General features: G+C 42.5%; 1 protein-coding gene across 1 annotated transcript in view; it reads right to left on the reverse strand.

Moving 5' to 3' along the window:
* The window catches only part of PRKCE (protein kinase C epsilon), a 432,697-nt gene extending 410,379 nt beyond the window's left edge, over positions 1 to 22,318 (reverse strand). Inside the window, exon 1 of the mRNA XM_088477268.1 lies at positions 21,590 to 22,318. Coding sequence (XP_088333394.1) covers positions 21,590 to 21,937 — 348 coding nt within the window. The 5' untranslated portion in view covers positions 21,938 to 22,318. The remainder of the gene's footprint in view (positions 1 to 21,589) is intronic.
* Between the last annotated feature and the right edge of the window lie 2,499 nt (positions 22,319 to 24,817).

Genomic DNA, 24,817 nt, shown 5'->3' on the forward strand with positions numbered 1-24,817 from the left:
GATGAGTTCACCTAGAGAGGAAGTATAGAGGGAGAATAGGAGAGGACCAAGAACAGAACCTTGGGGAACACCTACTGTAAGAGGCTGTGGAGGGGAAGAGGAGTCGTGAGAGGAAACTGAAAAAGATCGGTCAGAGAGGTAGGATGACAGCCAGGAGAGGGCAGTTTCACGTAGACCAAGGGAGTGAAGGATATTCAGCAGGAGAGGGTGGTCCACAGTGTCAAAAGCAGCAGAGAGATCAAGGAGAATGAGAAGAGAGTAGTGGCCTTGGGATTTGGCAGCAAGGAGGTCATTGCTGACTTTTGTGAGGGCAGTTTCAGTGGAGTGGAGAGAACGGAAGCCAGACTGAAAAGGGTCAAGGAGGGAGTGGGAGGAAAGAAAAGTGGTAAGGCGGTTGTAGACAATCCGCTCAAGGAGTTTGGAGGCAAAGGGGAGGAGAGAGATGGGACGGTAGTTAGAAAGAAGGTTAGGAACAAGGGTAGGTTTTTTAAGAATGGGGGAGACAAGGGCATGTTTGAATGCAGAAGGAACAGTGCCTGATGAGAGGGAGAGGTTAATGAGGTGGGCAAGATGGGAGCAGGCTGAGAGAGAGAGGAAGCGGAGGAGGCGGGAGGGGATGGGATCAAGGGCGGAGGTGGAAGGGGGGGAGGACCGGATGAGGGCCATGACTTCCTCTCCAGATACAGGGGAGAAGGATGTTAGAGTTGGTAAAGTTGATGGGGAGGGGTGACTAGGGAAAGGAGGAGGTGGAGAGCTAATCAGCTCATCAGTAATCAATTTGGGCATTTTTGCGTTGTGCAGATGATTGCTGGGGTTTTTTGTTTTTTACACAATGTATGGGTACACCGATTGGAGATACAACCAAAAAGTGAACGGAATCGTTGAATCAGCTTGTCTAAATGTGCCCATCCACTAGACGATTTAATGGAGCGATTGAACGATTACGATATCGTTATTGTTCGATAATCGTTTGAAAATCATTTGCAGATTGTTTAAAAAGATGTCTAAAACGACTAGCGATGCGCGTGCCCGCTGGTCGTTTAAACATCTATAATCTTGCAAACATGCTGGACAAACCTGACAATAACGTCAGGTTCAGCATGTTTGTAGATGATTGATGAGCCTGCACTGAACGACTGCTCGTTCAGTGTAGGCACATCACAGACTGACAAACGACTGCAAGATTACAATGTCGTAATCGTACAGTCGTTTTGAGGTTTGCTAGTGGATGGGCACCTTAACACGTTGGTTTTCACTAACCAATCTGGGCTTTAGATTGCTAGTGTATGGTAACAATCAGCCGATTTGCAAACCATTACTAGTATTTTACTAGTAATATGGCCACTTTCATGATTCACAGATCTGATCTTTGGATTAAAAACTTCTGCAAATCACTGAAAAATGTATGGGCGCATATTGGTGGATTGAAGAACTGTTTAATCGGGGAGAAAAAAATGCAGAATCTGTGAATCTTTTTTTGTGATTGTTGATGTCGGAATTCAAAAAACCTAGCAATATTGGAAAATAATGATTCGCGCCCACTCACTTGGGAAACTGCTCCATCAATTGGTAGTGTTTGCTGCCAAAAGAAAGGAATCCAAGTACCTTTTTTAAAAGTCCATTCATGATGAGCCTTTATGGCACAGGTCCTAAAAATTGAAGAGTCTCATGGGGCCCGTACATCAGCAATCAGAAAAAACATTCTGTCCCTTTTCCCTGATTTACCGTTTCTCCAACCCACCAATATGCATCCAAACATTACAGATAGTATTCAGTGATTTGCAGATCATTCTCAGTAAATAACAGATCTGCCAATCAAGGCTTATCATTTTACTAGTAACGGTTGCCAAATCGGCACTATACACTAACAATCTACAGCCCAATTGGTGAAATTCAACATGTTGGACAACCTGATTCTGATCAGTTTTTGGTCAGAATCGACATTCGGTGAACCCCATAAATTGCAGATATTTTACATAACCATCTGCAAACGGGAAATGACTCCAATTTATGTACTGGCCCCATAAACTGCTTCTTTGACTTGAAATTATTCGAACTATAGTGCATACACACTGTGCAATATTACAAACGACGGAACGATATATCGTGCATAGTTTGGTGGTTAGATCGTTAACTATATGTTAACATATCGCCTGGTCGTTCGGTAGAGCGTACACACTGCACCATGTGGTCCTCTAGAAGGAACACTATTTATATATAGATATTGGCATGAATACAGTCTGAGGAAGTGGGCACTTTGCCCATGAAATAGGTCACTAATGTTTATGTGCACCTTACTCTGGCGAGCCAAAGGTGAAATGATATCCGCCTATCCGTGTTACGTTGTGATGAAAATTCAACAAACTCAATTCAATGAAGCGATTAAGACTCTTCAATTATTAGGATCTAGCCATAAAGACTCATTACTATTAACCTAGCAACATGCATTTAGGCAAAGCAAACATGGGAAGAAAATATAAACTCCACACAACAACCTTGCTGAAATTAAACTCAATGCTCAGTTCTAGGAGATAGCAATTGAATGAAAGAGACATGGGTTTACTGGATAGTCACAATTTAGCAATGTTTCACATCCCAATTTACTAAGAACTATTGTAATGGCACTATACTTTGTATTTTTCATGACATCATGTAGCCATACCCTATAGACGTTCGTATATAACCCACAAAGTATACTTTTGCTGTATTGCACTTATAGGATATTTTAGATTATAGTACCATGAAAATTAACATAGATAGCTGGACCTGTCTTCATAACTTACTGATACCTGCACAGACCTAGCCCAGATCACAAACTGCTTTTGGAATTTTACTGAACTCATGTGATAGATTATTAGATTACGATACAAGGTCCTCAGCTCAGATAAAGGACGATTAACCCTTCACTGTGCATATGCTTCCTGTCAACCTGATCCATATCACATGGAAAACTTGTGTGCTCTTGTATTTAGCACGGTCTCTTTAATTGAATTAACCAGAGTTCCCTTATTAATTGGTATTGGTATATAATAAGCATCTAACAGTCATTATCTGTGCCAAGCAAAGTCAGATGGGCAGTGCCTAAAACGGAAGTAAACAAATATTTCCCGGATTAAAAGGAGTCAAATTCAAGACTCCTGGCAAGATATGTTAAGATTAGGAATCCCATGTATTCTGGTTTTCCCAAGAGATCTCCCTTTCCCTGAAAGCAGCAGCTGTACAGTCAGCAATAAATGATCATTTGATCAATTCCCGGACAAGATAGGCCTATAACCAAACCCCTAGAGAAAACATCTAGAGTACTCAGTATACTAAATGTTAGATACAAACAAATCAAAGATCTCAGGTTTAATTAAAGAATTGGTTTAAGACAAGCCTTTTATAGCAAAAAAAATCTATAACACTGGTAATTTTACAGAATCTTGATCCTCAGGCTCTGCAGAAAATGCTAGCCCCCAGGCTCTGCAGAAAATGCTAGCCCCCAGGCTCTGCAGAAAATGCTAACCCCCAGGCTCTGCAGAAAATGCTAGCCCCCAGGCTCTGCAGAAAATGCTAACCCCCAGGCTCTGCAGAAAATGCTAACCCCCAGGCTCTGCAGAAAATGCTAACCCCCAGGCTCTGCAGAAAATGCTAACCCCCAGGCTCTGCAGAAAATGCTAGCCCCCAGGCTCTGCAGAAAATGCTAACCCCCAGGCTCTGCAGAAAATGCTAGCCCCCAGGCTCTGCAGAAAATGCTGGTCCTGAGCTAAAATTCAGGTTTCTTTAGGGTTGGGATTTTGGGTAAACAGAGGCTATTAAAATGTGAATTTGTCTTACAGTCTTGTCTGAATGTTCATTTAACTTGTACAGGATCTTCTATATTTGTCCCCATTCGTGTGTTGTGTTTAGACAAGTCTTGTTATTAATCATCTAAAAGACTTGATAAATGGAAGTAATTCACATGGGTCCATTTACAGATAGTTCTAATTGCCACAGTTACACACACAGTAATGAGACAGCTCCTGCATATATTTACAAAGTCACATTTGTACAAATATTTATTACAGTTATTAAAGCATTGGGCAAATGTATCTTGCTGCTGGCAGGCTGGCCTGTTCTTTCATTCATAATAAGACAATAGCAATTCTATAAGCCTCAGGGAAGAAAAATATATGACCTGTGGACGTGTACCATGGAAATAAATGCTATGGACATGACAGTATCAGGCAGTAAATATTATTTTATTTTTAAATGTAATTATTTTGTATTTTGCATTTCTGAATACAACAACATTAAAAAGGCACTGTATGCTGTTTATAAAACCATAGGATTAATTATATTCACAAACTCTGGGCCTGATTCAGACCCGGTCGCAAGCGCTGTGCGCTCGCAACCGGGTCGATGGTGGCCCAGAGCGCATGCACACGACGGAGCCGGCTCCGTCGTGCGCATGTGCAAGACCCGGATAGTGACGGGCAATACGTCGCTCCGGGTGTCGCACCAGTGGGGGCGTGCTGTCGATGTTGAGTGACAGCACGCCGCCTTTGGTGGGCGGGCCGGGGGGTGGCTGCCCAGACGGAGGCGTTCCCATGAGAACGCCTACAGTCTGGGGGCGGCCCCACTGACATTACAAGTGATGTCAGTGGGAGAGCTTTCGGCTCTGTTTGAGCCGAAAGCTCTCTGGGGCTTGCGGCCACGAGACCCTACCACAAGGGTCTCGTCGCAAGCCCGATGGTCGCGATGGTCTTGACCAACGCGACCATCATCATGGCCGCTCGCTATAGCTGTGGGTGGTCACCCACAGCTATGCGAGCGGGCAGGAGGCCGTTTTTTTTAAAAAAAAGACCGGCCCTGATTCAGAGCGAGCGCTCTGTCAGAGCGACCGGCTCTGAATCAGGGCCTCTGTTCAGCAGGGTTCAGTTAAGGCCTTGGGTTCCAAGCACCACAATTTAAGATTCGTAGTCCGTCTAACATTACTACTATACATCCTTTTAAATCAGTTAATGCATCCAACAAATAACTGCAGACTAACTTTAGGGAGTCATTTCTATCTCTGTCAATTGATGTTCCATGGTTGCTAAAAAAAAAAAAAAAAAGTCCTGCCAACAGTCCACATTTTTGGCCCCCTAAAAGTGTGTCCCCTACTGGGAATTGGGCTAGATCTTTTCAGCTAAGGGTGTGTCCTAATTTGTCTCTGGCCCCACCTGCCCTCCAGCTAGCGGAGGTAAACAGGATGGATTACTTAACTAAATTGCATTACTGATACTGATAGATCTGATATTGCATTTATGTAAATTTGTCTGGTATATTTGTTATCCTAAAACTTAATGTAGTCTGGGACAGTTATAGGCCGATGGTTTATATGAACCTGTACCTCAAACATCACCAGGAATAGCTTTAATCCACTTCTGACCAATTTAATTGACCTGGAGCAGGAGGAATTAGTTCCCACCGGACAAGCCACAGACAACAATAGAGGAACCATTAACCTAATTCATCATGTAAACCAGGGGGTTCCCAACCACGGTCCTCAAGGCACACTAACAGTCCGGATTTTAAGTATAGCCATACTTGAGCACGATGACTTAATTAGTATTTCAGTTATTTTGATTTAACCATTGGTGCTTAAGTATGGATATCACTAAAACCAGGACTGTTTGTGTGCCTTGAGGACCGAGGTTGGGAATCACTGATGTAAACATACACAGCTATAGTCTTAAGCTGGGTACACACCTAAAAGAAATATCTGCAGATCGACTGATCTGCAGATATATCTGCAGGTGATGGTTGTTTATACACATTGAACAGCCATCATCTGCTATTTGGCCGTGGGTCCCGCTGGCAGGGGGTCGCATTGTGCCCCATCCCCGCAGCAAGCGTACAGGCGGCCAGTTGACCGCCCATACACACAGCTCGATGTGCAGATATATTTCCAGATATATCTGCCATCGCTTGTGCTGCACAGCCGACGCGATATGTCTGTGAACAATATCGTACACACTGGCTGACGCACCCACAATATATCGGTCGTTCAATTGAACGGCCGATTATTCGCCCAGTGTGTACCCAGCATAAGATGCTTAAAAAGCATTTGACAGTTTGTCATAGTGGATATATCTAAATATCTAAGGATCTTCAGCACAAAAGATAATTATCAATAGGATCAAGACAACTAGGCTCAATTAATTAGCGAAATTAAACATAATTTAAATGTTTGGGCACAGCTTTGTAGTCATTGGTTTGGGGGAGAATACCATTAAATTGAAAATTCTGCTCAGAATTCTGTACTCACTTCAAACGCTACCTGTCCTACGATCAACACTAATAAGACACCTGTTGCAATCATCCTGTAATTGGTTTATCTCTGTATGGGGAAAACCCCAGAGTTCTTGCTTACTGCAACTGGTTGCTTAAGTCTCCTGATATTTCTTAAATATAGTCAAACGATATTGAATATGCCTTCATGAGTCCCCAGGACCTATAGACCAGAATCTCCATATTCATGGTCTATAAGCGATGTAACGAAACATCACGCATGCAATAAATACTGTACAATCCGCTGTGCCATGCAGCGATGTATCGCTATATGCTGCATGTGACAGCACCACGTCGTTCATTGCATCGTCCAATCTGACGTGCAGAACAGCAGATGGGACGATGTGATGAACGATGGCCGGGAATGAAAGATTGGGCATACACTCTATACGGTGTGACATCGTATAGAGTGTATGCCCGATCTGTCGTCGATGTGTACGATATATTGTTCTGATCCACATCTGGGCGATATATCATACGATACATTGAATACCCAGCTTCCCCACTAGCTGTAAATATGGTACTTAAAAGTGCAGTATTTGGTTTATAGCTTCCACTGAAAACATCTCAGCATTATTAAACAACTCCATCCCTGTCTTTCATAAAACTTGGACTCTTTGGTACCAGTTTAATCATTTGCATCCCCCTTGTTTTAAGAGGTTTGCATCCCCTCGTGCCCTCCCTGTTGGCTTTAACACCCCTGGCACTTGAATTGCCCTCTACTCCTCTGCTAATCTTCCATCCATTTTCTCTTTCCCTCCTAATGTGTCATCTAGCACATTATTCAATTATATAAAAGGTAATTGTTCCAACATTGTTACAGTAGAGAATCTTGTGATTAAGGGCCTGATTCAGAGCCACTCGTAAGCGGCAGTTCGTTCGCTCCGAGCGATGTTTGGCCAACTGCGCATGCGTACAGATCGTTATACGCATGCGCTAACCAGTCAGTGCGGCCGAAATTCATGTGCTCGCAAAATAGCGAATGCCTGCTATTTTGAGTGACAGAATGAGGCGTATGTGGGTGGTAACAGGGGAAAGTGCTTGAAAATGGGGAGTGGAAATCAGAACGCAGGCGTGCTTAAAGGTCAAAACGGGCGTTTTATGGGTGTGCATATTTAAAACAGCAGCGTCATTGACCACGTCACTGGGTTATTTTATAGTCAGAACTGCTCGCAAAATTGTGGTAGCAAACACCAACCCCAAGAATAGTGAGCAGTTCATACCCTTGTCGATGTACTCGATTAATCTAATAAATAGCGGACATGACGTAGGATGCGAGCGGCCAGGGGGCGTATCTTTCCAAAAAACGAACGCAAGTTTTGTTCACTCGTTCAGACATAGAGGCGTGAACAGACCGCAAACAGCGAACGGTTCATTTGAATAGCCACCCCTTGTTTTAGAACGAACGACCGCAAATAGCGAGTGGCTCTGAATGAGGGCCTAAGTGTGAAGGGAGAATGGGTCTTAGGTCATTCCTATCAAATATAAAGTTAAGCAATGAAACGATTCTGTAGGTGTATATTATTTTATTTTATTTTTTATCTTAGGTTATTGTCTATGATAAATGCAAATATAAAAAAAAATACTCTAAAAACATACAAAATCAATAAAACTAGACCAATGTTTCTGGTAATTTCAAAGGATTCAAGGAATGTTGCAAACAGTGCAGCCATGTCAAGTTCTGTCAGCTAGTGTATGCTATACACGTAAAACATTGGATGTCACAGATGATCCTATGGCAGCGCAAGGGTTAAACCAGTCTATATTCTTGAGCTATAAAAGCACTGCTATGTGGCACTATAATCCATGTAAATGTAAAATGTTATTTTCGGCATTCTTATTGATGAAAGGAAAATTAGAGTGGTAATTGCACAGGGCGATAATGCATGCAGTGTAACCATGGTATCTGACAGCATCACAAGCTTCAGCAAAAAAATAAATATAAAAAAAAATCCAATATTTTCTAAATGTCTTCCTTCAAATAAAAGAGTCAATAAATACAGACTTGGGTACAACATCATCATATGTTTCATTGTATTCATTAAACACAACCTCTGCCGACTCCCAGGTATATTTATTTAACAGGGCCACCTGTCAGCTTTTCTTCCTGTATAAATGCCCAGAGTACATTTGTCTTTAAATAAATTGCCTTAAAAGTGTTAAAGGTTTGGTATGCATGGCTTCCTGCGTAACAGTCCAATATACTCATTAAAATAAGAACAAAAAAGTAACCCCCCTCCCCCTGCAGCCCACCTCCCCACAGGGGGGAAAAAAAAGTACACCATACAAAAAAACTAAGTAAATAAATGAGAGCAGGGGCAAACACAGGATTTTTAGGGGGCTTCCATTCTCTCTCTCTCTCTCTCTCTCTCTCTCTCTCTCTCTCTCTCTCTATACACACACATAACATACACACGCAAGCATGCGTACATACATACATACACACACACACAGCATGCACACATTAGCATACTTACCCACAGCACACATACACACACATGAACACGCATTGGGCAAAATGTACTAAGCGTCGGTTTGGTGGCGGATTCTATTCTATTCTATTCTAAGCCCCGGGGGTTTGGTTTTGCAGCAGTTTCTAAATGACAGCCCTGTTCTATTCTATTCTAAAATGTGTTTTGATGGCAGTTTTGCAGCGGTTTTGGCCTTAGTAAATCTGCAGATAGCAAAACCGCCGCCAAACCACAGTCAAAACACATTTTAGAATAGAATAGAAAAGGGCTGTCATTTAGAAACCGCTGCAAAACCAAACCTCCGGGGCTTAGAATAGAATAGAAACCGCCATCAAACCGCCGGGGCTTAGAATAGAATAGAAACCGCCACCAAACCGCCGGGGTTTAGAATAGAATAGAAACCGCCACCAAACCGCCGCTTAGTAAATTTTGCCCTTATACTCAGAGCACGCATACATTATACATACACACACAAGCATACTTACACACACACACAGTAACCAAGCATACTTACACACACACACACACACACACACACACACACACACACACACACACACACACACACACACACACACAGTAATCAAGCATACTTACACACAGCATATACACACACACAGTAACCAAGCATACTTACACACAGCATACACACACACACACTCACACACACACACACACACACACACACACACACACACACAGTATCCAAGCATCCTTACACACGCCATACACACACACATACACACAGTAACAGAGCATACTTACACACACAGTAACCAAGCATACTTACACACAGCATACACACACACTAATCAAGCATACTTACAAACCTGAGGGGTGAGGAGGAGGCTCTCCCCAGGAGACCAGAGGAGCTGCTGCTGCTACTCGGCAAGTGTAGCAGTTCCCACTTCGGCCATATCCTCTGCAGAGAGCTCTGCCAATCAGAGCTCTCTATCTGAGGAGCGATAGCTCCATTGCACCTGCCGCGGGTGACCCGTGGCCAGTGTATGGCTGCATGCAGAGACGGAGACAAGGCTGTCTCCGACTCCATTAAACAAACTCAGTCCATTAGGGGGGGGGGGTTCTGGGTACTCAGAAACCCCCCCGTGTGCGCATATGGAGAGGTATACCATCTAACTTGTTATTAGGCTACTTTATACTACACTTTATTATTTTTTTTATTATTATTCCAAAGTCAAGCAATCACTTCAATGGCGTAAGACAAAATAAAAAAATACAAAAAAATTAGAAATGTGAGATTATTAAAAATAAATTTATAAGAACAACAGTATTTGTCACCTACACAACACAGCTGCTAAACAGATATCCTACCAGACAAAATATTATAAATAAGCATATGTTATGCGAGCCTTACATCAGTGCCACAATTCCCCAACGCCAATTAGATATATGGGCCCAATTACATTTACTACATGTTACACTGGACAATTTCTTCTAAAATCACTATTTTCTATTACAGTATTCACAAATGTATGGACAGCCCATGCATCGGCTGGAGTGTGATCACTAGGTGCCTGAGGAACACCCTGTGGCATCACACTGCCAGCTTGCAGCACATTGGCTCTCAATAATCACCTGAGGAACTTCTCCCAATACTAACAGTGACTTCAAGAAATGCCTGACTAGATGGAGGGGCACAATTCTAATATATCAAGCTTGCTACTCATAAATGTGCATTGCAATTATGCTTCCACTCAGATTGATGTTATAATTAATAATAATAATAAATAAACCACTTTAAGACATTGGGGGATAATTCAACTCATTGCGCTGTTGATAGCGCAGGGAGGGAGCTCTTGGAGCTATTCAATTCAGCGTGCTGTTAGGTCCGACAGGTTAAATATTAAGTCGGAGAATGCCGGTTCTCGCGACTTTACCTGGGTGTTTAGTCACGAGAACCGGCATTCTCCAACTAAAGTTCTAGCCGTGAGGCTGTTAGCACCACGCCAAGACGGAAAACAGCCTCACGACCGGCACTTTAGCCAGATTTCTCCTCGCACCCCTCTGAGAGTGAAATTATTAGTCGGACTAAACAGCGCGCTGAATTGAGTAGGTCCGGGAGCTCCCTCTCACCGCTATCAATGGCACACTGAATTAAATTCCCCCCCAGTATGCTTACTTATGTTACCCTTCCATAGATCAATGGAATAATGTTGCTTAGTGACATAAACTAAACATACTAAGCCTTGAATGGAGATAAAGTGAACAGAGATAACGTACCAACCAACCAGCTCCTAACTGTAATTTTTTAAACACAACCTGTGACATGACAGTTAGGAGCTCATTGGTTGGTACTTTATCTCTGTTCACCTTATCCCCATCCAAGGCTTAGTAAATAGACCTCTAAATGACTACATTGTCTGATATTATCATGCAAATGCCTCGGTATGAGAACTCTAGACAGACGTTTACTTTTAGTGCCCCCACTCTCTCTCCTCCCTTTACTTTCAGAACTATGAGGGGCCCATGACAGGGGATGAAATCGGGAAGCCGGCTGACATTATACCGACAGCAGGCTTCCCGACTGCCATATCCCGGCGAGGGTGAAATGCCCAGCATCTAGATGCAGGCGCCGCTCATTTCCTCGACGCCGGGAGACCGGCGCCCGGCATCCCGATCGAAGGGATGCCAGTCGCCGCGAGCAGACAGCCGCGGGGGGGAGGGTTAGGTTTAGGGCACCCGGTGGGGGACTTAGGGTTAGGTACCCCCCTGGGAGGGTTAGGGGGAGGGAGGGTTAGGGTTAGGCACCCCCCAGGGGGACTTAGGTTTAGGCAGCGGGGAAGGGGGGGTTAGGGTTAGGCACTTACAGGGGGATTAGGGTTAGGCATTTGGGGGGAGGTTAGGGTTAGGCACTCGTAAGGAGGGTTAGGGTATAGGGGTATAGGTTAGTCTATACTTACCTTACAACGACCGGGATTTCCAGCGCTGTCGGGCTCACGATGCCGGGATCTGTACCAGTGTCGGGCTGCCGCTGCCGGGAATCGAACCACCGGCCATGCCGATTCCCATGACAGGTGGCCACATGGAATATATTTGCTTGTCCCGGCATTACCGTTTGGGGAGTTTTGAATGCAAACTGCTCTCAGTGGGACAGTCATCAGAGGCTGGTGAGTGAAATCGTGGTTCTATCACATCGGTTTCTGTCTGACTACCTGGCATAATATTTATGCAATCTATTGCACAAAAAAAACGTTGGTGTCACCCTTAGCAACCAACCGGATACTAGCTTTCATTTTTGTAGTGCAGATTAGAAAATGATAGCAAACATCTAATTGGTTGGTTTGGATAACGCCAGTTTTTTTGTAGTTTCCTTAAATGTCCCCAAATAGTACAATATAATAAATAAAAGGTCTAGTTTGCCTTTTTAAATCTTTCAGATGCAAGACTATCTTTTATTTATATTTCTCAGCATTACATAGAAAAATAATAACAAAAACAACAGACAAAAATGGCAATAGAGACTGATTGAAAAAAAAAGACATTGTATACAGATATACTAAGTATACACACATAGGGGTCAATCCAAATAGCCGCGAGGGTGAGTTGCTGTTGCCATGGCTTTAAAACTACAGCAGCGACACCACATCTCGCACCTCATAGGGCTGTGAGCACTTTTGTGCGGGTTCGGGCTGCCGTAACTGCGGCTGTTGTGATGACTCGCACCCGCGAGTACATCGCGGCTAATTGGATTGACCCCATAGAATATAAACTGGGCTGACGAAGTCTAGTGTGCATAGGAAAAATATCTCACTCTTATTCAACAGCTTTATTACAATAAATTATCGTTATATCCCCTGAAGAGTTATATTTCTATAATGTTATTAGTAGCACTAATATTTAAAATTTGCTTTAACCATTTAATGTTCAAAAAGTGAGGGAAGAGCAGACGGCTATAAACAAATTAAGGAAAAAGTTAGTTTTATGCACAAAATAAAATAGTGGAATGTACATACACCTAGAATTATATATAAAAAATGTTAAATAAGTTTACAAAAAAATATCAAAACAAACCATGAAAAGGTGCATAACTAAGGGGGGAAAAAAATAACAAAAAACACATATATATATATATATATATATATATATATATATATATATATACAATACTGTGCAAAAGTTTTAGGCAGGTGAGAAAAAAAATGCTGCAAAGTAAGAATGCTTTTAAAAATGGAAGTGTTAATAGTTTATTTTTATCAATTAACATAATGCAAAGTGAATGAACAGAAGAGAACTCTAAATCAAATCTATATGTGGTGTGACCACACTTAGCCTTCAAAACAGTATCAATTCTTCTAGGTTTTTGAAGGAACTCGGCAGGTTGTTCCAAACATCTTGGAGAACTGACCACAGATCTTCTGTGGATGTAGGCTTGCTCAAATCCTTCTGACTCTTCATGTAATCCCAGACAGACTCGATGATATTGAGATCAGGGCTCTGTGGGGGCCATATCATCACTTCCAAGACTCCTTGTTCTTCTTTACATTGAAGATGGTTCTTAATGACATTGGCTGTATGTTTGGGGTCGTTAACATGCTGCAGAATAAATTTGGAGCCAATCAGATGCCTCCCTGATGATATTGCATGATGGATAAGTACCTGCCTGTATTTCTCAGCATTGAGGACACCATTAATCCTGATCAAATCCCCAACTCTGTTTGCTGAAATGCAGCCCAACCTTGAAAGGAACCTCCACCATGCTTCACTGTTGCTTGCAGACACTCAGACGCTCTCCAGCTCTTCGGCAAACAAACTGCCATCTTTTACAGCCAAATATTTAAAATTTTGACTCATCAGTCCAGAGCACCTGCTGACATTTTTCTGCACCCCAGTTTCTTTTTTTTGTGCATAGTTGAGTCGCTTGGCCTTATTTCCACGTTGAAGGTATGGCTTTTTGGCTGCAATTCTTCCATGAAGACCACTTCTGGCCAGACTTCTCCAAACAGTAGATGGGTAAATAGATGGGGTAGATGGGGGTACCAGGATCCTAGTTGTTTCTGCCAGTTCTGAGCTGATGGCACTGCTGGACATCTTCCAATTTCGAAGGCAAGTAAGCATTATGTGCCTTTTATCTGATGCACTAACTTTCCTTGGCCGGCCACTGCGTCTACGGTCCTCAACGTTGCCTGTTTCTTTGTGTTTCTTCAAAAGAGCTTGAACAGCACATCTTAAACCCCAATCTGGGAGAGACCTTGCTGATGCAGTATAACCACCTTGTGTTTTATTGCTGTGCTCAGCCTTGCCATGGTGTATGATCTGTGACATGAAACTGTCTTCCACAACCTCACCTTTGTAGGGGAGTTTGCTGTTCCTCACCCAGTTTTAAGCCTTCTACACGACAGCTGTTTCTGTTTCAGGTAATGACTGTTTCAACCTACATATGAAAATGATAATCATTATCACCTGTTTGATATGATTGTTTGATCATACACCTTACTATAATCCTACAAAATCTCTGACTTTGTGCAAGTGTACCTAGAAGAATTGATGCTGTTTTGAAGGCAAAGGGTGGTCACACCAAATATTGATTTGATTTAGATTTATCTTCTGTTCAGTCACTTTGCATCTTGTTAATTGATAAAAATAAACTATTAACACTTCCATTTTTTAAAGCATTCTTACTTTGCAGCATTTTTTCCACACCTGCCTAAGACTTTTGCAGAGTACCGTATATAATATATATATATATATATATATATATGTATATATATTCACAAGTTTTTGAGACTCATGTTTCCATATATCATGCATTCCAGTCGCTTGGCGTGGTCAATAGTCAGATCTGTGATTTACCAAGCATCATACAAAGCAACTCAATCAAACTGTGTCTAGCCACTCTCCATAGTCCTTTCAGCCACCAGACACACTGATTAATTCATATATGCGCCAATGGAAACAACCAAGGGGCCAATCCATTCCTTGCGAAGGGTGCGAGTTGTCGTTGCAACGCAGTATAAATGCCGGCAATGGCACGGATCTCGCATCCCTCGCGTCTTGCTTCGAACCCGAATTCGCATAATTTTGCTCTGAGCCCTATATGGTTGCCGGCACCTGCGAGTACATCGCGTGTAATTGCATTGACCCGCAAGATTATTTGTCACACTGAAGAACCAAAGTAAATGGATTAGATTATAATCAGGATGGAGGACCACACTGTACAATGGCCAGCCTTAGGCCCACAAAGAAAATTAGGTTATATAAAAGACCTATAAATAACATATACAAACTATTCCAGAGCCAAAACTGGAGATAAAGCTGGCACAAATCTTCACTCTTTGGATTTGATTATTTGGGAGTGATTCAATTATGGAAGTGATTCAAGTCTCGGCGATGTGAGCATACTGTATGTAAAGGAAAATCTGTACTGTTTCTGGCTGTGAATTGCCGGTGAAAGAATGCGAATGTCAGCAACTCGCAGCCATCACAAACAAAAGAATTACCCTCTATCATTAACACAAAACTCGGCAACAAAGCTTTACATAAGGAAAGTGTATGCATCACCAACACACAGCTGAGGCAACCTATCTAGGAATTTCACCAACATTCATGACAATTCATCAAATATCAAAATCACACTAGTGACAATGATGAATATTAGTCCAGCCTGCAAAATTGCTTTTCCTTTTCAAGTCATAACCTTAAAACCCATTTAAACATTCCACGACTTAATAATTTAGATCAATTTAGGGAACTTAGGCCCTCATTCAGAGCCACTCGCTAGCGGCAGTATGCTCGTTCCGAGCGATGTTCGCACATCTGCGCATGCGTACGGTTTTTAGTACGCATGCGCGAACCAGTCAGTGCGGCCGAAAATCGTTGGTACGCAATATAGCGAGGGCCTGCTATTTTGAGTGACAGAATGAGGCATATGTGGGTGGTAACAGGGGAAGGTGCTTGAAAACGGGGAGTGGAGATCCGAACGCAGGCGTGCTTAAAGGTCAAAACGGGCGTTTTAAGGGAGTGCATAATTAATACAGCAGCGTCATTGACCACGTCACTTGGTTTTTTTTAACTCAGAACTGCTCGCAAAATAGCGGTTGAAAACACCAACCACAAGAATAGCGAGCAGTTCATACGCTGTACGATGTACTCGATTAATCTAATAAATAGCGGACATGACGTATGGTGCGTGCGGCCAGGGGGCGTTTTTATAAAAAAAACGAGCGTATGTTTTGCTCGGTCGTTCAGACTTAGAGGTGGGAACAGACTGCAATTTGCGAACGGATCATTTGAATAGCCACCCCTTGTTTTTGAACGAACGACCACAAATAGCGAACGGCTCTGAATCAGGCCCTTTATTGCATATTTTATAGTTTCTTTTTCACACTAACGCATGTCAGAAGACATTTCATTCTGAAGATGAAGTATAAATGTCACACTGAGGAAATACTGTTTTTTGTATTTTTACACTGACTGGTATGATTGGAAGGAGGAAGAGACAGCAGTCGTGGGTGCAAGCAGTATTTGGGCATGCATGGACACATAATTATTCCCTAACCTCTCTAATTAATCTGTGGATAATGACACACACAAAAGTCCAAATATTGGATAGAATACATAACTGAATAATGCATTGGGGACCAAAATGCCCCATAGCAATACCGATCTGCTTACAGCTACGCATACTGGAATAAAAAGGAACCTTTTCAGCTGATATTGAGCAGTAAAGAATACCACGAACAGTGGTTTGGTCACCGGAAGCTATAACCACGTTCTGTATTGTGATTCACAAGCTTAGATTTCACTGACCAAACCACAAGTCAACATAGATTGCTGCACCATTTACCTCTATTGTGTCTGCACTGTTTTCAGTTCTGAATGTCAGCCTGCCCAACGCCACTTTATAGATTAGATATCACTTCTATACATTACAGTCACGTTATACCGGCAGCACACATACTATATAGATTCATATACCACATGACAAATAAATGTATTTCGTACAACCTATAAACTAAACCTATTTCATTTTTAAGCTTCCACATAGGATTTGATTCATCCAATGGGGTGGAAATATATGTATACAGAAAATAACAAATCGGCTGAAAAATTATAACAGGTCCCCAACCATACCATAAACATTATTATTCTAAAAACATATTACTGAAAATTTGTAAACGGCACCTGTAAATTTTTCATACTATAGCCGGGTACACACTAGACGATGCGTCGTCAGATCCCACGGTTTGGAGCGAGAAATCAGGTACATCGTCTCGTGTGTACCCATGATATGCGCGCTCCCGTGGGACGCTAGCGGTATCCCCCATCGGCCGACAGGGGATATCGCTAACAATGCCATGCTGCAGAATGACACTTATCCCCCCCTCCCCATCTGACCTGGCATTGGAAAGTGTATATGCATTTGCAGAATGCAGGGTCCTGTCGCCGACGATGTCATGCTGGGTATACATCGTGTAGTGTGTACCCAGCTTGAGGGGTGAATTCATCAATTAGACTCGACCTGCGAGTAAGTGGTATAATGTAAAGCAGTGTGTTGAGAAAGCATTCGACAATCTGACCACATGTAGATTCTTCCTTGTGAATTGCATGCTCAGAGACTGGCCCGGCACCCCAGACTCCTGTTATATAAAGCAGCTTAGTCTCTGGTTTACCCCCAGTATAAACTTGCCACCACACATGGAGCCTAATCAATGTATCCATGGCAGTTTCTGCAAAGCAGTTATCTCGTCGCACCTTCCAGCCTAACTCTCTCTGTCGCCTAATAGAGTGTCAGCCACAGTAAATATTACATCTGAATGAACAGAGACAGAACTGAAATGTGGCTGCAATGGCACACACTGTGCATACACTATGCGGCCAGATGTGTTATTGTAATGTTGGAACAAAGCCACATGCTGTCTCCATGCACCAGATCCCAGGCGGTGTGTCTAATATCTACTAGTTTAAAGATACACATGAGATCAGAAATAAAAGCGGCTCCCATTATCCAGATAGGAGGTGGCAAACTTGTAGGTGCACTTTATCACTCCTCATCTATGCGTCTGTGGTATCAATAGCCATCAGTCTTTTACACCTGTTTGGCAGTGGTACATTGCTCTTGTAGAGGTTACTGCTTAAAAATTTTACAAAATACTTTATGCATCATTTAAAATAACATTACTATACAACTTGCATCTATTATGCTGGGGTTTTAAGTAATCATGTCACAATGTTTATCTATTCTGCTCTGATGATACTTAAGGGAAAGTTTTTTAGGAAAAGTAAATACGGTTTCAACAATTTATTATTATTGCATGTTATTTATAAGGCGTCACAAGTGGTCCGCAGCGCCGTACATATGACAACAGCAGGACAGTACAGGGTACACAGAACATTACATTACAATACAGTAATCAAGACATAAACAGAGCACAAGTAACAGTTAGGCCCCTGCACACTAGACAATATCTGGAACGATTTGGCCGATTCCGACACATCGGCACGACAAATCGTTCATATCGTCCAGTGTGTATGCACGATGCCGATGCGCGATCCCATGGGTCGTGACACGCATCCTCAGATCTTTTGTACATACAGAAAGATCTGAAGATATCGCTACCCCCCGCCGCTGCCGACATGCACTTGCCAATGCCGGCACCCCCGCCGGGTCCCGTTGCTCACTTTATCGTGCTGGGTACACAGTGTCTAATGTGTACTCAACTTTAGCATCACAATTCTTAGTACACAATACAGCTGGGAAGCAAGATGAGCAAAGGAGTAATCGGCGAAGGGTGGAACTTCTCTCCAATAGTGACGGCACGACTAGCAGGAGTAGAGCCGCGGGAAGAGACAAACGGCTACGAGTGAGAGGAATTCTGGGCTAAATGGCCAATGAGTAGGTGAAGACTGTTGTTGAAGTGCTAGAGAAGAAGGCTGTGAGAACAGAAGGGAGGAGGACCCTGCACCTAGGAGCTTACAATCTAGAGAGGGGAGACAAGACAGATGACGGCGTGAGCATGTAGTGTTCATTCTAGCACCCTGGACCTGTCACAAAACGTGCAGTTCCTCTTTCCTGCCTGAAGTGTCGCTCTCTGCTCTGGTGATTCAAGCACACTCAGCTGATGCAACAAACTGTTGAGATACACACCAGAGTGTGCTAGAAGCACCAGAGCAGAGAGCGACACCCCAGGCAGGAAAGAGGAACTGCATGGGTTTTGACAGGTGCAGAGTGCAAGAATGAACACTAACATGTGGATGGGGCAAGTGACCTGGTGATAAGGTTATGTGGAAGAAGGGTACGCTTTAATGAACAGTTGGGTTTTCAGTGCACATTTGGTATAATAAGGTAGAGATATAGCTAATTAAAATTTAAACCTCAATTTTATTCTTTGGATTGGAAATACAGATTTTGATACACAAATGTTTTCCTTAAAGGCCCACCTAGTATAAACCAAGACACAGTGAAAGAAAGCATGTTATACACTGGAGGTCAAGAGGATGGAAAGGCAATTTCTAAACTGCCTGCTGTAGATAATCAAGACTGTTTTCCTATATACAAGACAACACATTGCAGGTCATGGTACATAACATAAACTAAGTGCCAGTTTGTCCACATGAAAATGCTCTATGTCTTCTAATCTCAGTGGGCTGCAAGGAAAATAAACGAAAAAATATATAGAAGAAAAAAAAAGTGCTACAAAAACAGCGCAAGTAAAAAAAGAAAAAACTATCAAACAACAAAAAAAATGTAAAAAAACAACCTCGATGCAGCCGATATTACAATTTATAAATACATGAAATTATGAAGAACTTTCACATAGAACTATAACTGAAGCCAGCATCAATCCCTATTCGAACATCAAGGGAGTCTTTCCGAGCCTCTGGCCCAGTTCCTCGTAAGCCTCATCTTATAGCCACTCGTGACAGAAACAGTGTACTCCCGGGCTTATGTACATCTAAGCCGCATAATACTGACACAGTACGAGACAGAACATACAAATAAAATAACTATAAACATCGCTGAATAATAAACATTTCAGAGCAAATGAAAGCTGCATATATACAGTTTAGGTATTAACCACAGAGGTGACACAGGGATGTCTGCAGTCCTGTAATACATGTTTTATGTTAGATTGCATCATCAAAGAAACTTCCACTAGTTTTATGGCCTCAGAAAATGTATAAGTATTTTTAACAGTAACAAAAACAAACTAAAATGTAATTATTTCCATCAATTATTATGGTTTATTCAGAAAACATAATACTGTTGTTGGTATAGGGGCAATGTAAACAGAGTGAAACAATGTATTAGTGGCATAATGTGATTTGTACAAGCTATTGAGGGAAAACACATAACCATGCCAGACCAGTACCTGACACCTCTATAACTATTGAGTGTGCTAATTGCACAGGGCAGGGGTCACCAGTGGTTTAAACATGACCCAAATGCTGTGTGAAACAATGCTGGGAGCAGACAATTACAGAACAAATGTCCCTGCATGATAAAAAGGCGTTTTGATAGGTTCTACTAAAATATATACAATAGTGAAAACAGTACCAAAATATATCCAATAGTGAAAACAGTACAAAAATATATACATTAGTGAAAACAGTAACAGTATCTGCAGCAGCCTGAGGATCTACAATACATGTCATGGAATCCCAAAATCATTGGTTAAGCATTTATTTGTAAACAGTATTAATTTCAGGTAGGTGATTTTTTTTTTTTCACAGTCTTGTTTTTTTCTTTTGTAGGGAGAATTACACTTTCTTAGGCGTAACTAATGGGCGCCCAACTGGTGATATTTCATTTTTTTTACTGATGGGCGCAAGTGCCGCAGACGGACATTACTTATCTCGCATATCGCAGTCAAATGTACCGGGATTACCTGTGTAAAGCAGTGCAAACTACTGGGATTGCTGAGGTTGGCCGCTCAAAATCCCATAGAAACTGTTCTAAAGCTATCCAGCACTTCCCACTCACCAGTCACTAAATAGATGAATCATGAATGGATGGGGTTTATGCCCAATGCAAACAAATTATATTATATTATAATCTGGGGCAAGGCATCGTTGCAATGACGTAAAAAAAAACGCCTAGCGGCCCGATCTTGCTCCGGACTTGTGGATTTTTGTACCGAACAAAAATCTGTGAGTAAATGCGACATATAGCAACATTTAGTTACGCCTAATTGAATTGATCCCTTAATGTTCATTTGGGTGCCCCAAGATAATGAATTCTAGGTGGATATTTTTAGTTAGTTATGAATTTCAACTGAAAAAAAAAAAAAGATAACTATGAGGGGGATACCAATAAGTTTTACCAATAAGTGTTACCAATGCAAAGCATATAACTTCTTGAAAAAGGTGCTTGTAGGTGAAAACCTTAAGAATGAATGAGTAATCGGGGACATTTCTATCAACATCTTGATAGGCTGGCATGATAGATAGATAGATAGATAGATAGATAGATAGATAGATAGATAGATGATAATTATTAATAAATAATTAATAATAATAATAATAATAATAATAATAGACTATAATGATATAGTGACCTGACTAATAACAAGACCTAATGACAGGTGACCCCGGTGAGAGCCCCCAGCTATGATGAGCAGTCCATGTTTTGCTCCGGGGGGATGCGGAGTGTGCAGGAGGAAGCGCCGGGATGTGTGGCCGTGTCATTCCATACCAGAGGATTTCCTCCACACTCCGGCAGGAAAACAATAGGCTGCTGCACATGTGTGCGGTGCATATGTATGTATGTGTATGTATCTAATATATATATATATATATATATATATATATATGCACACACGCAACCACATAAATATATACAACAGCAGCTGGCAGTGCCCTCTTACCCAGTCCTCGAAGTGCCGGCTCCCGTTCTGCAGCAGCTCCTCGAACTGGATGGTGCAGTTGGCCACAAAATCATCATAGCCGATGGGGGCATCGTGGAAGACGGCCAGCTCGATCTTCCTGCCATTGCAGACGTCTGTGGAGAAGTCGTCGTGCCAGGCTGGGCTGTTGGTCTTCGGCTTGGTGGAGGTCTGCCCTATCCGGGAGTCATCCACATTGACGGCGATGTAGGGGTCCAGCAGGAAGGTCTGGGGACGGGGACCCACCGCATGCCGCAGGGACCATGCCGTGGGCTTCAGATTCACCGCCTCGCAGATCCGGATCTTCAGCAGCCCATTGAACACGACCATGGCGGGCGATGCGCTGTCTCCTCAGCGCCGATCAGTGCTGCAACGCCCGCTTACTCCGGGGCTCTGTGACGGGGAACACGGGGGGGTGGGGGAGATCCTCATGTAATAGCACCGGAGCCGGCCGGGTGCGGGCTGCTGTCCTCTCACCCGCCGCCGCCGCAGAGCATCCGTGCTGCAGATGTGCCCCGAGTCCTCCTCTGCGTCCGCGCACAACACCCGGGGGCCGCTCACACCCGTTGCTGCTGCTGCATCATCATCATCAGAAGGAGGAGGAGGACATCCCCGGGGGCGCCGCCGCTGCTTCCATGCAACAGACAGGAGCCTGAGCTGGGGTTGGGCCGGCTGCAGGAGCCAGATTCCCCGGTGGTGGTGGTGCTGGAAGAAGGAGGCTGGTGCTGTTGCTGCTGATGATGATTAGCAACACCCCCACCTCTCCTCCCCTCTCCTTGTAATGCAGGAAATGCACAAAAGACGTCAGAGTGTGTGTTTGTGCGCCTGTGTGTATATGTGTGTGCATGTGTGTGCGCCTATGCATATGTGTGTGACACACAGAGGCAGGAGAGACTGACATGTACAGACAATGGAGACTTTACCACACAGTGATGAGCAACAGGCGGCCCCGGGGCCGCATGAGATCCTCCAAGCCTTCACTTGCAGCCCCCAGCTCCTTCCTGCTGTGATACATTTGCTATGGCTTTTAGAACTTGTTTGAAAGACCTGTTAATATGTTATTACAGTTTGGTGTCCTTTTCCTTGATTGAATGTACTAATTAACTAGCCATGTCACTGCTGGATAGAATGTCAGATATCAGACCAGCACTTTCACTGCTTGTAAAGATGCATAGTTACATCATCGTCCAGTTATGACACTTCCCAGCCTTGCTGCCAGTCACCTTACCTGGTGCAGAGCTAGTAGAGAGGCGAGCTACAGCAATATAATAATAACAGCAATTCTAAAAAAGGGCCCATAAATTAATACACAACTTGTTTATTCATATTATTTCACAGTTCTGCAAAGTATATATATGTATATATATTATATTATCTGCTCTATACTCAAAAGCACCTAACCCGTGACTTTTGCCATGCTTCTGTTGCAGCAGTGTTTATATACCATGTACTTGTATTGCATTGTCTTAAACTGTATGACACTGTTTTCTTGTTCTGCACAACTGTCTATGTACTATGTCTATGTACTATGTTTGTGCACTATGTTTATGTACTATGTAAGGCGCTGTGGAACCCTTGTGGCGCCATATAAATAAAGGATAATAATAATAATAATAATATATATATAGGGCTGCATGGCATATTTATGTCACCTCCGAACTCGCAGATTTTTATTTGCAGCCCCATAGGTCTGCAAGCAAAAATATGCGAGTCTGGAGTGAGATTGGGCGATTTGCCGTGCTATTACCAGCAATTAAACTGCAGCAGAGCCATTTGGATATGCCCGCCCACTTGTGACATCATATTCAATGGATTCTGCAGCGACATATCGAGCTGTCGGTGGGTCAGTCGTACAGACAGCCAGATGAATCAATATATCTGCTAGACTAGCGACCTGTCCTGGATTTGCACTGGAGCAATTGTGAAATCACGGCGATAGTCTTTTTTTAACCAAAGTCTTATGAGATTGTAGACAGCATTAGTCGTTATTCTTGGTGACATCAACACGAAAAAGATTTAGTTTTGACGTGACATGCAAAAGGGCCACGTAAAGTTGTCCATGAGCAAAACAGTCTCCACTTAGGTCAACTGCAGTGTCTGTCCCTGTGCTTTATGTATTGTCATGCCAAAGCAGACTCTTACAGGGAATTGGACGTTTGAAATTAAAGAATCATTTTTCACATTAATGAAAAAGGAACGGTAAAAAAAAGGGAAAAACTGACTTTTTATATCAGTAAACAGGGCTTACATCAGTTTTTCTGGAGAAACCGCATAATACGTATCAATCTACATGGTATAAAATAAAGTCCATCGTTGTGACATATCTCTGTTTAGGCAGCGTAAGTCCAGAAATTGCTCGGAATGCCGTTTTTTCATTGACTTGCTTCACTGAAATCGTCACTGCTCAGCTCCCTTTTGTCATACATTAATGATTCATACACCTAAACCTTACTCGACAAATGCTCTATAGAATAGTGAAAACTGCATCTAATCCGTCCAGTGGTTCTCGAGATTAGCTTGACCAAACAGGTAGTGATAATATAACTACCAACTGTGTGGAATGACACTGAAGATAATAGACAAAATCTTTAGAGATCCAATACTTGTCCATCAATAACATTAAAAGCATAGGTGTATATTATACTTCACCAAGATCCTTCTCTGGATATATTTTTCCAAGTAAAGGAGCTGCCTTATAGTGCAATGTATCAATGCCCCCAGTGGCCAAAGAAATATTACAGACTTGGACAGACGGCTGGCAAAGCATGCTGGGGCTTGTAGTTTCACTAATACACCTGGAGCCACAGATATGAAAGTGGTAGATTGCAATTCCCAGGATTCTGAAACTTGTTGTTTCTAGTATAGACTCCTACCCCTGACTCCTGTCCTACCCCAAGCAAATCAGTTTTATGTTTAAAAAAAATGTCAGCAGATTGCATGACCTTTTATATATTATATACATTATAAAACTTACACTTGTTGAATTGTTGACACTTTTATGTTACACTGTAATATGTAGCTGCAGCTGAGACAGTACATACTGTGTATGTAACTATACATAGAGTATGTAAATATGTGTTTATGTCTTATGCTATGTACACATTGTCATCTTGCAGACCTTACATTTGTTCTATTCAGTATACAAAGACTGTAGCGTGGATGTGTGTTATCTTTGGACTTCAGCCAAACGGATGGTTGGGAAAACAGTTA

This window comes from Taudactylus pleione, unplaced genomic scaffold (assembly GCF_031769625.1).
Source record: "Taudactylus pleione unplaced genomic scaffold, aTauple2 ptg000201l, whole genome shotgun sequence".
NCBI lineage: Eukaryota > Metazoa > Chordata > Amphibia > Anura > Myobatrachidae > Taudactylus > Taudactylus pleione.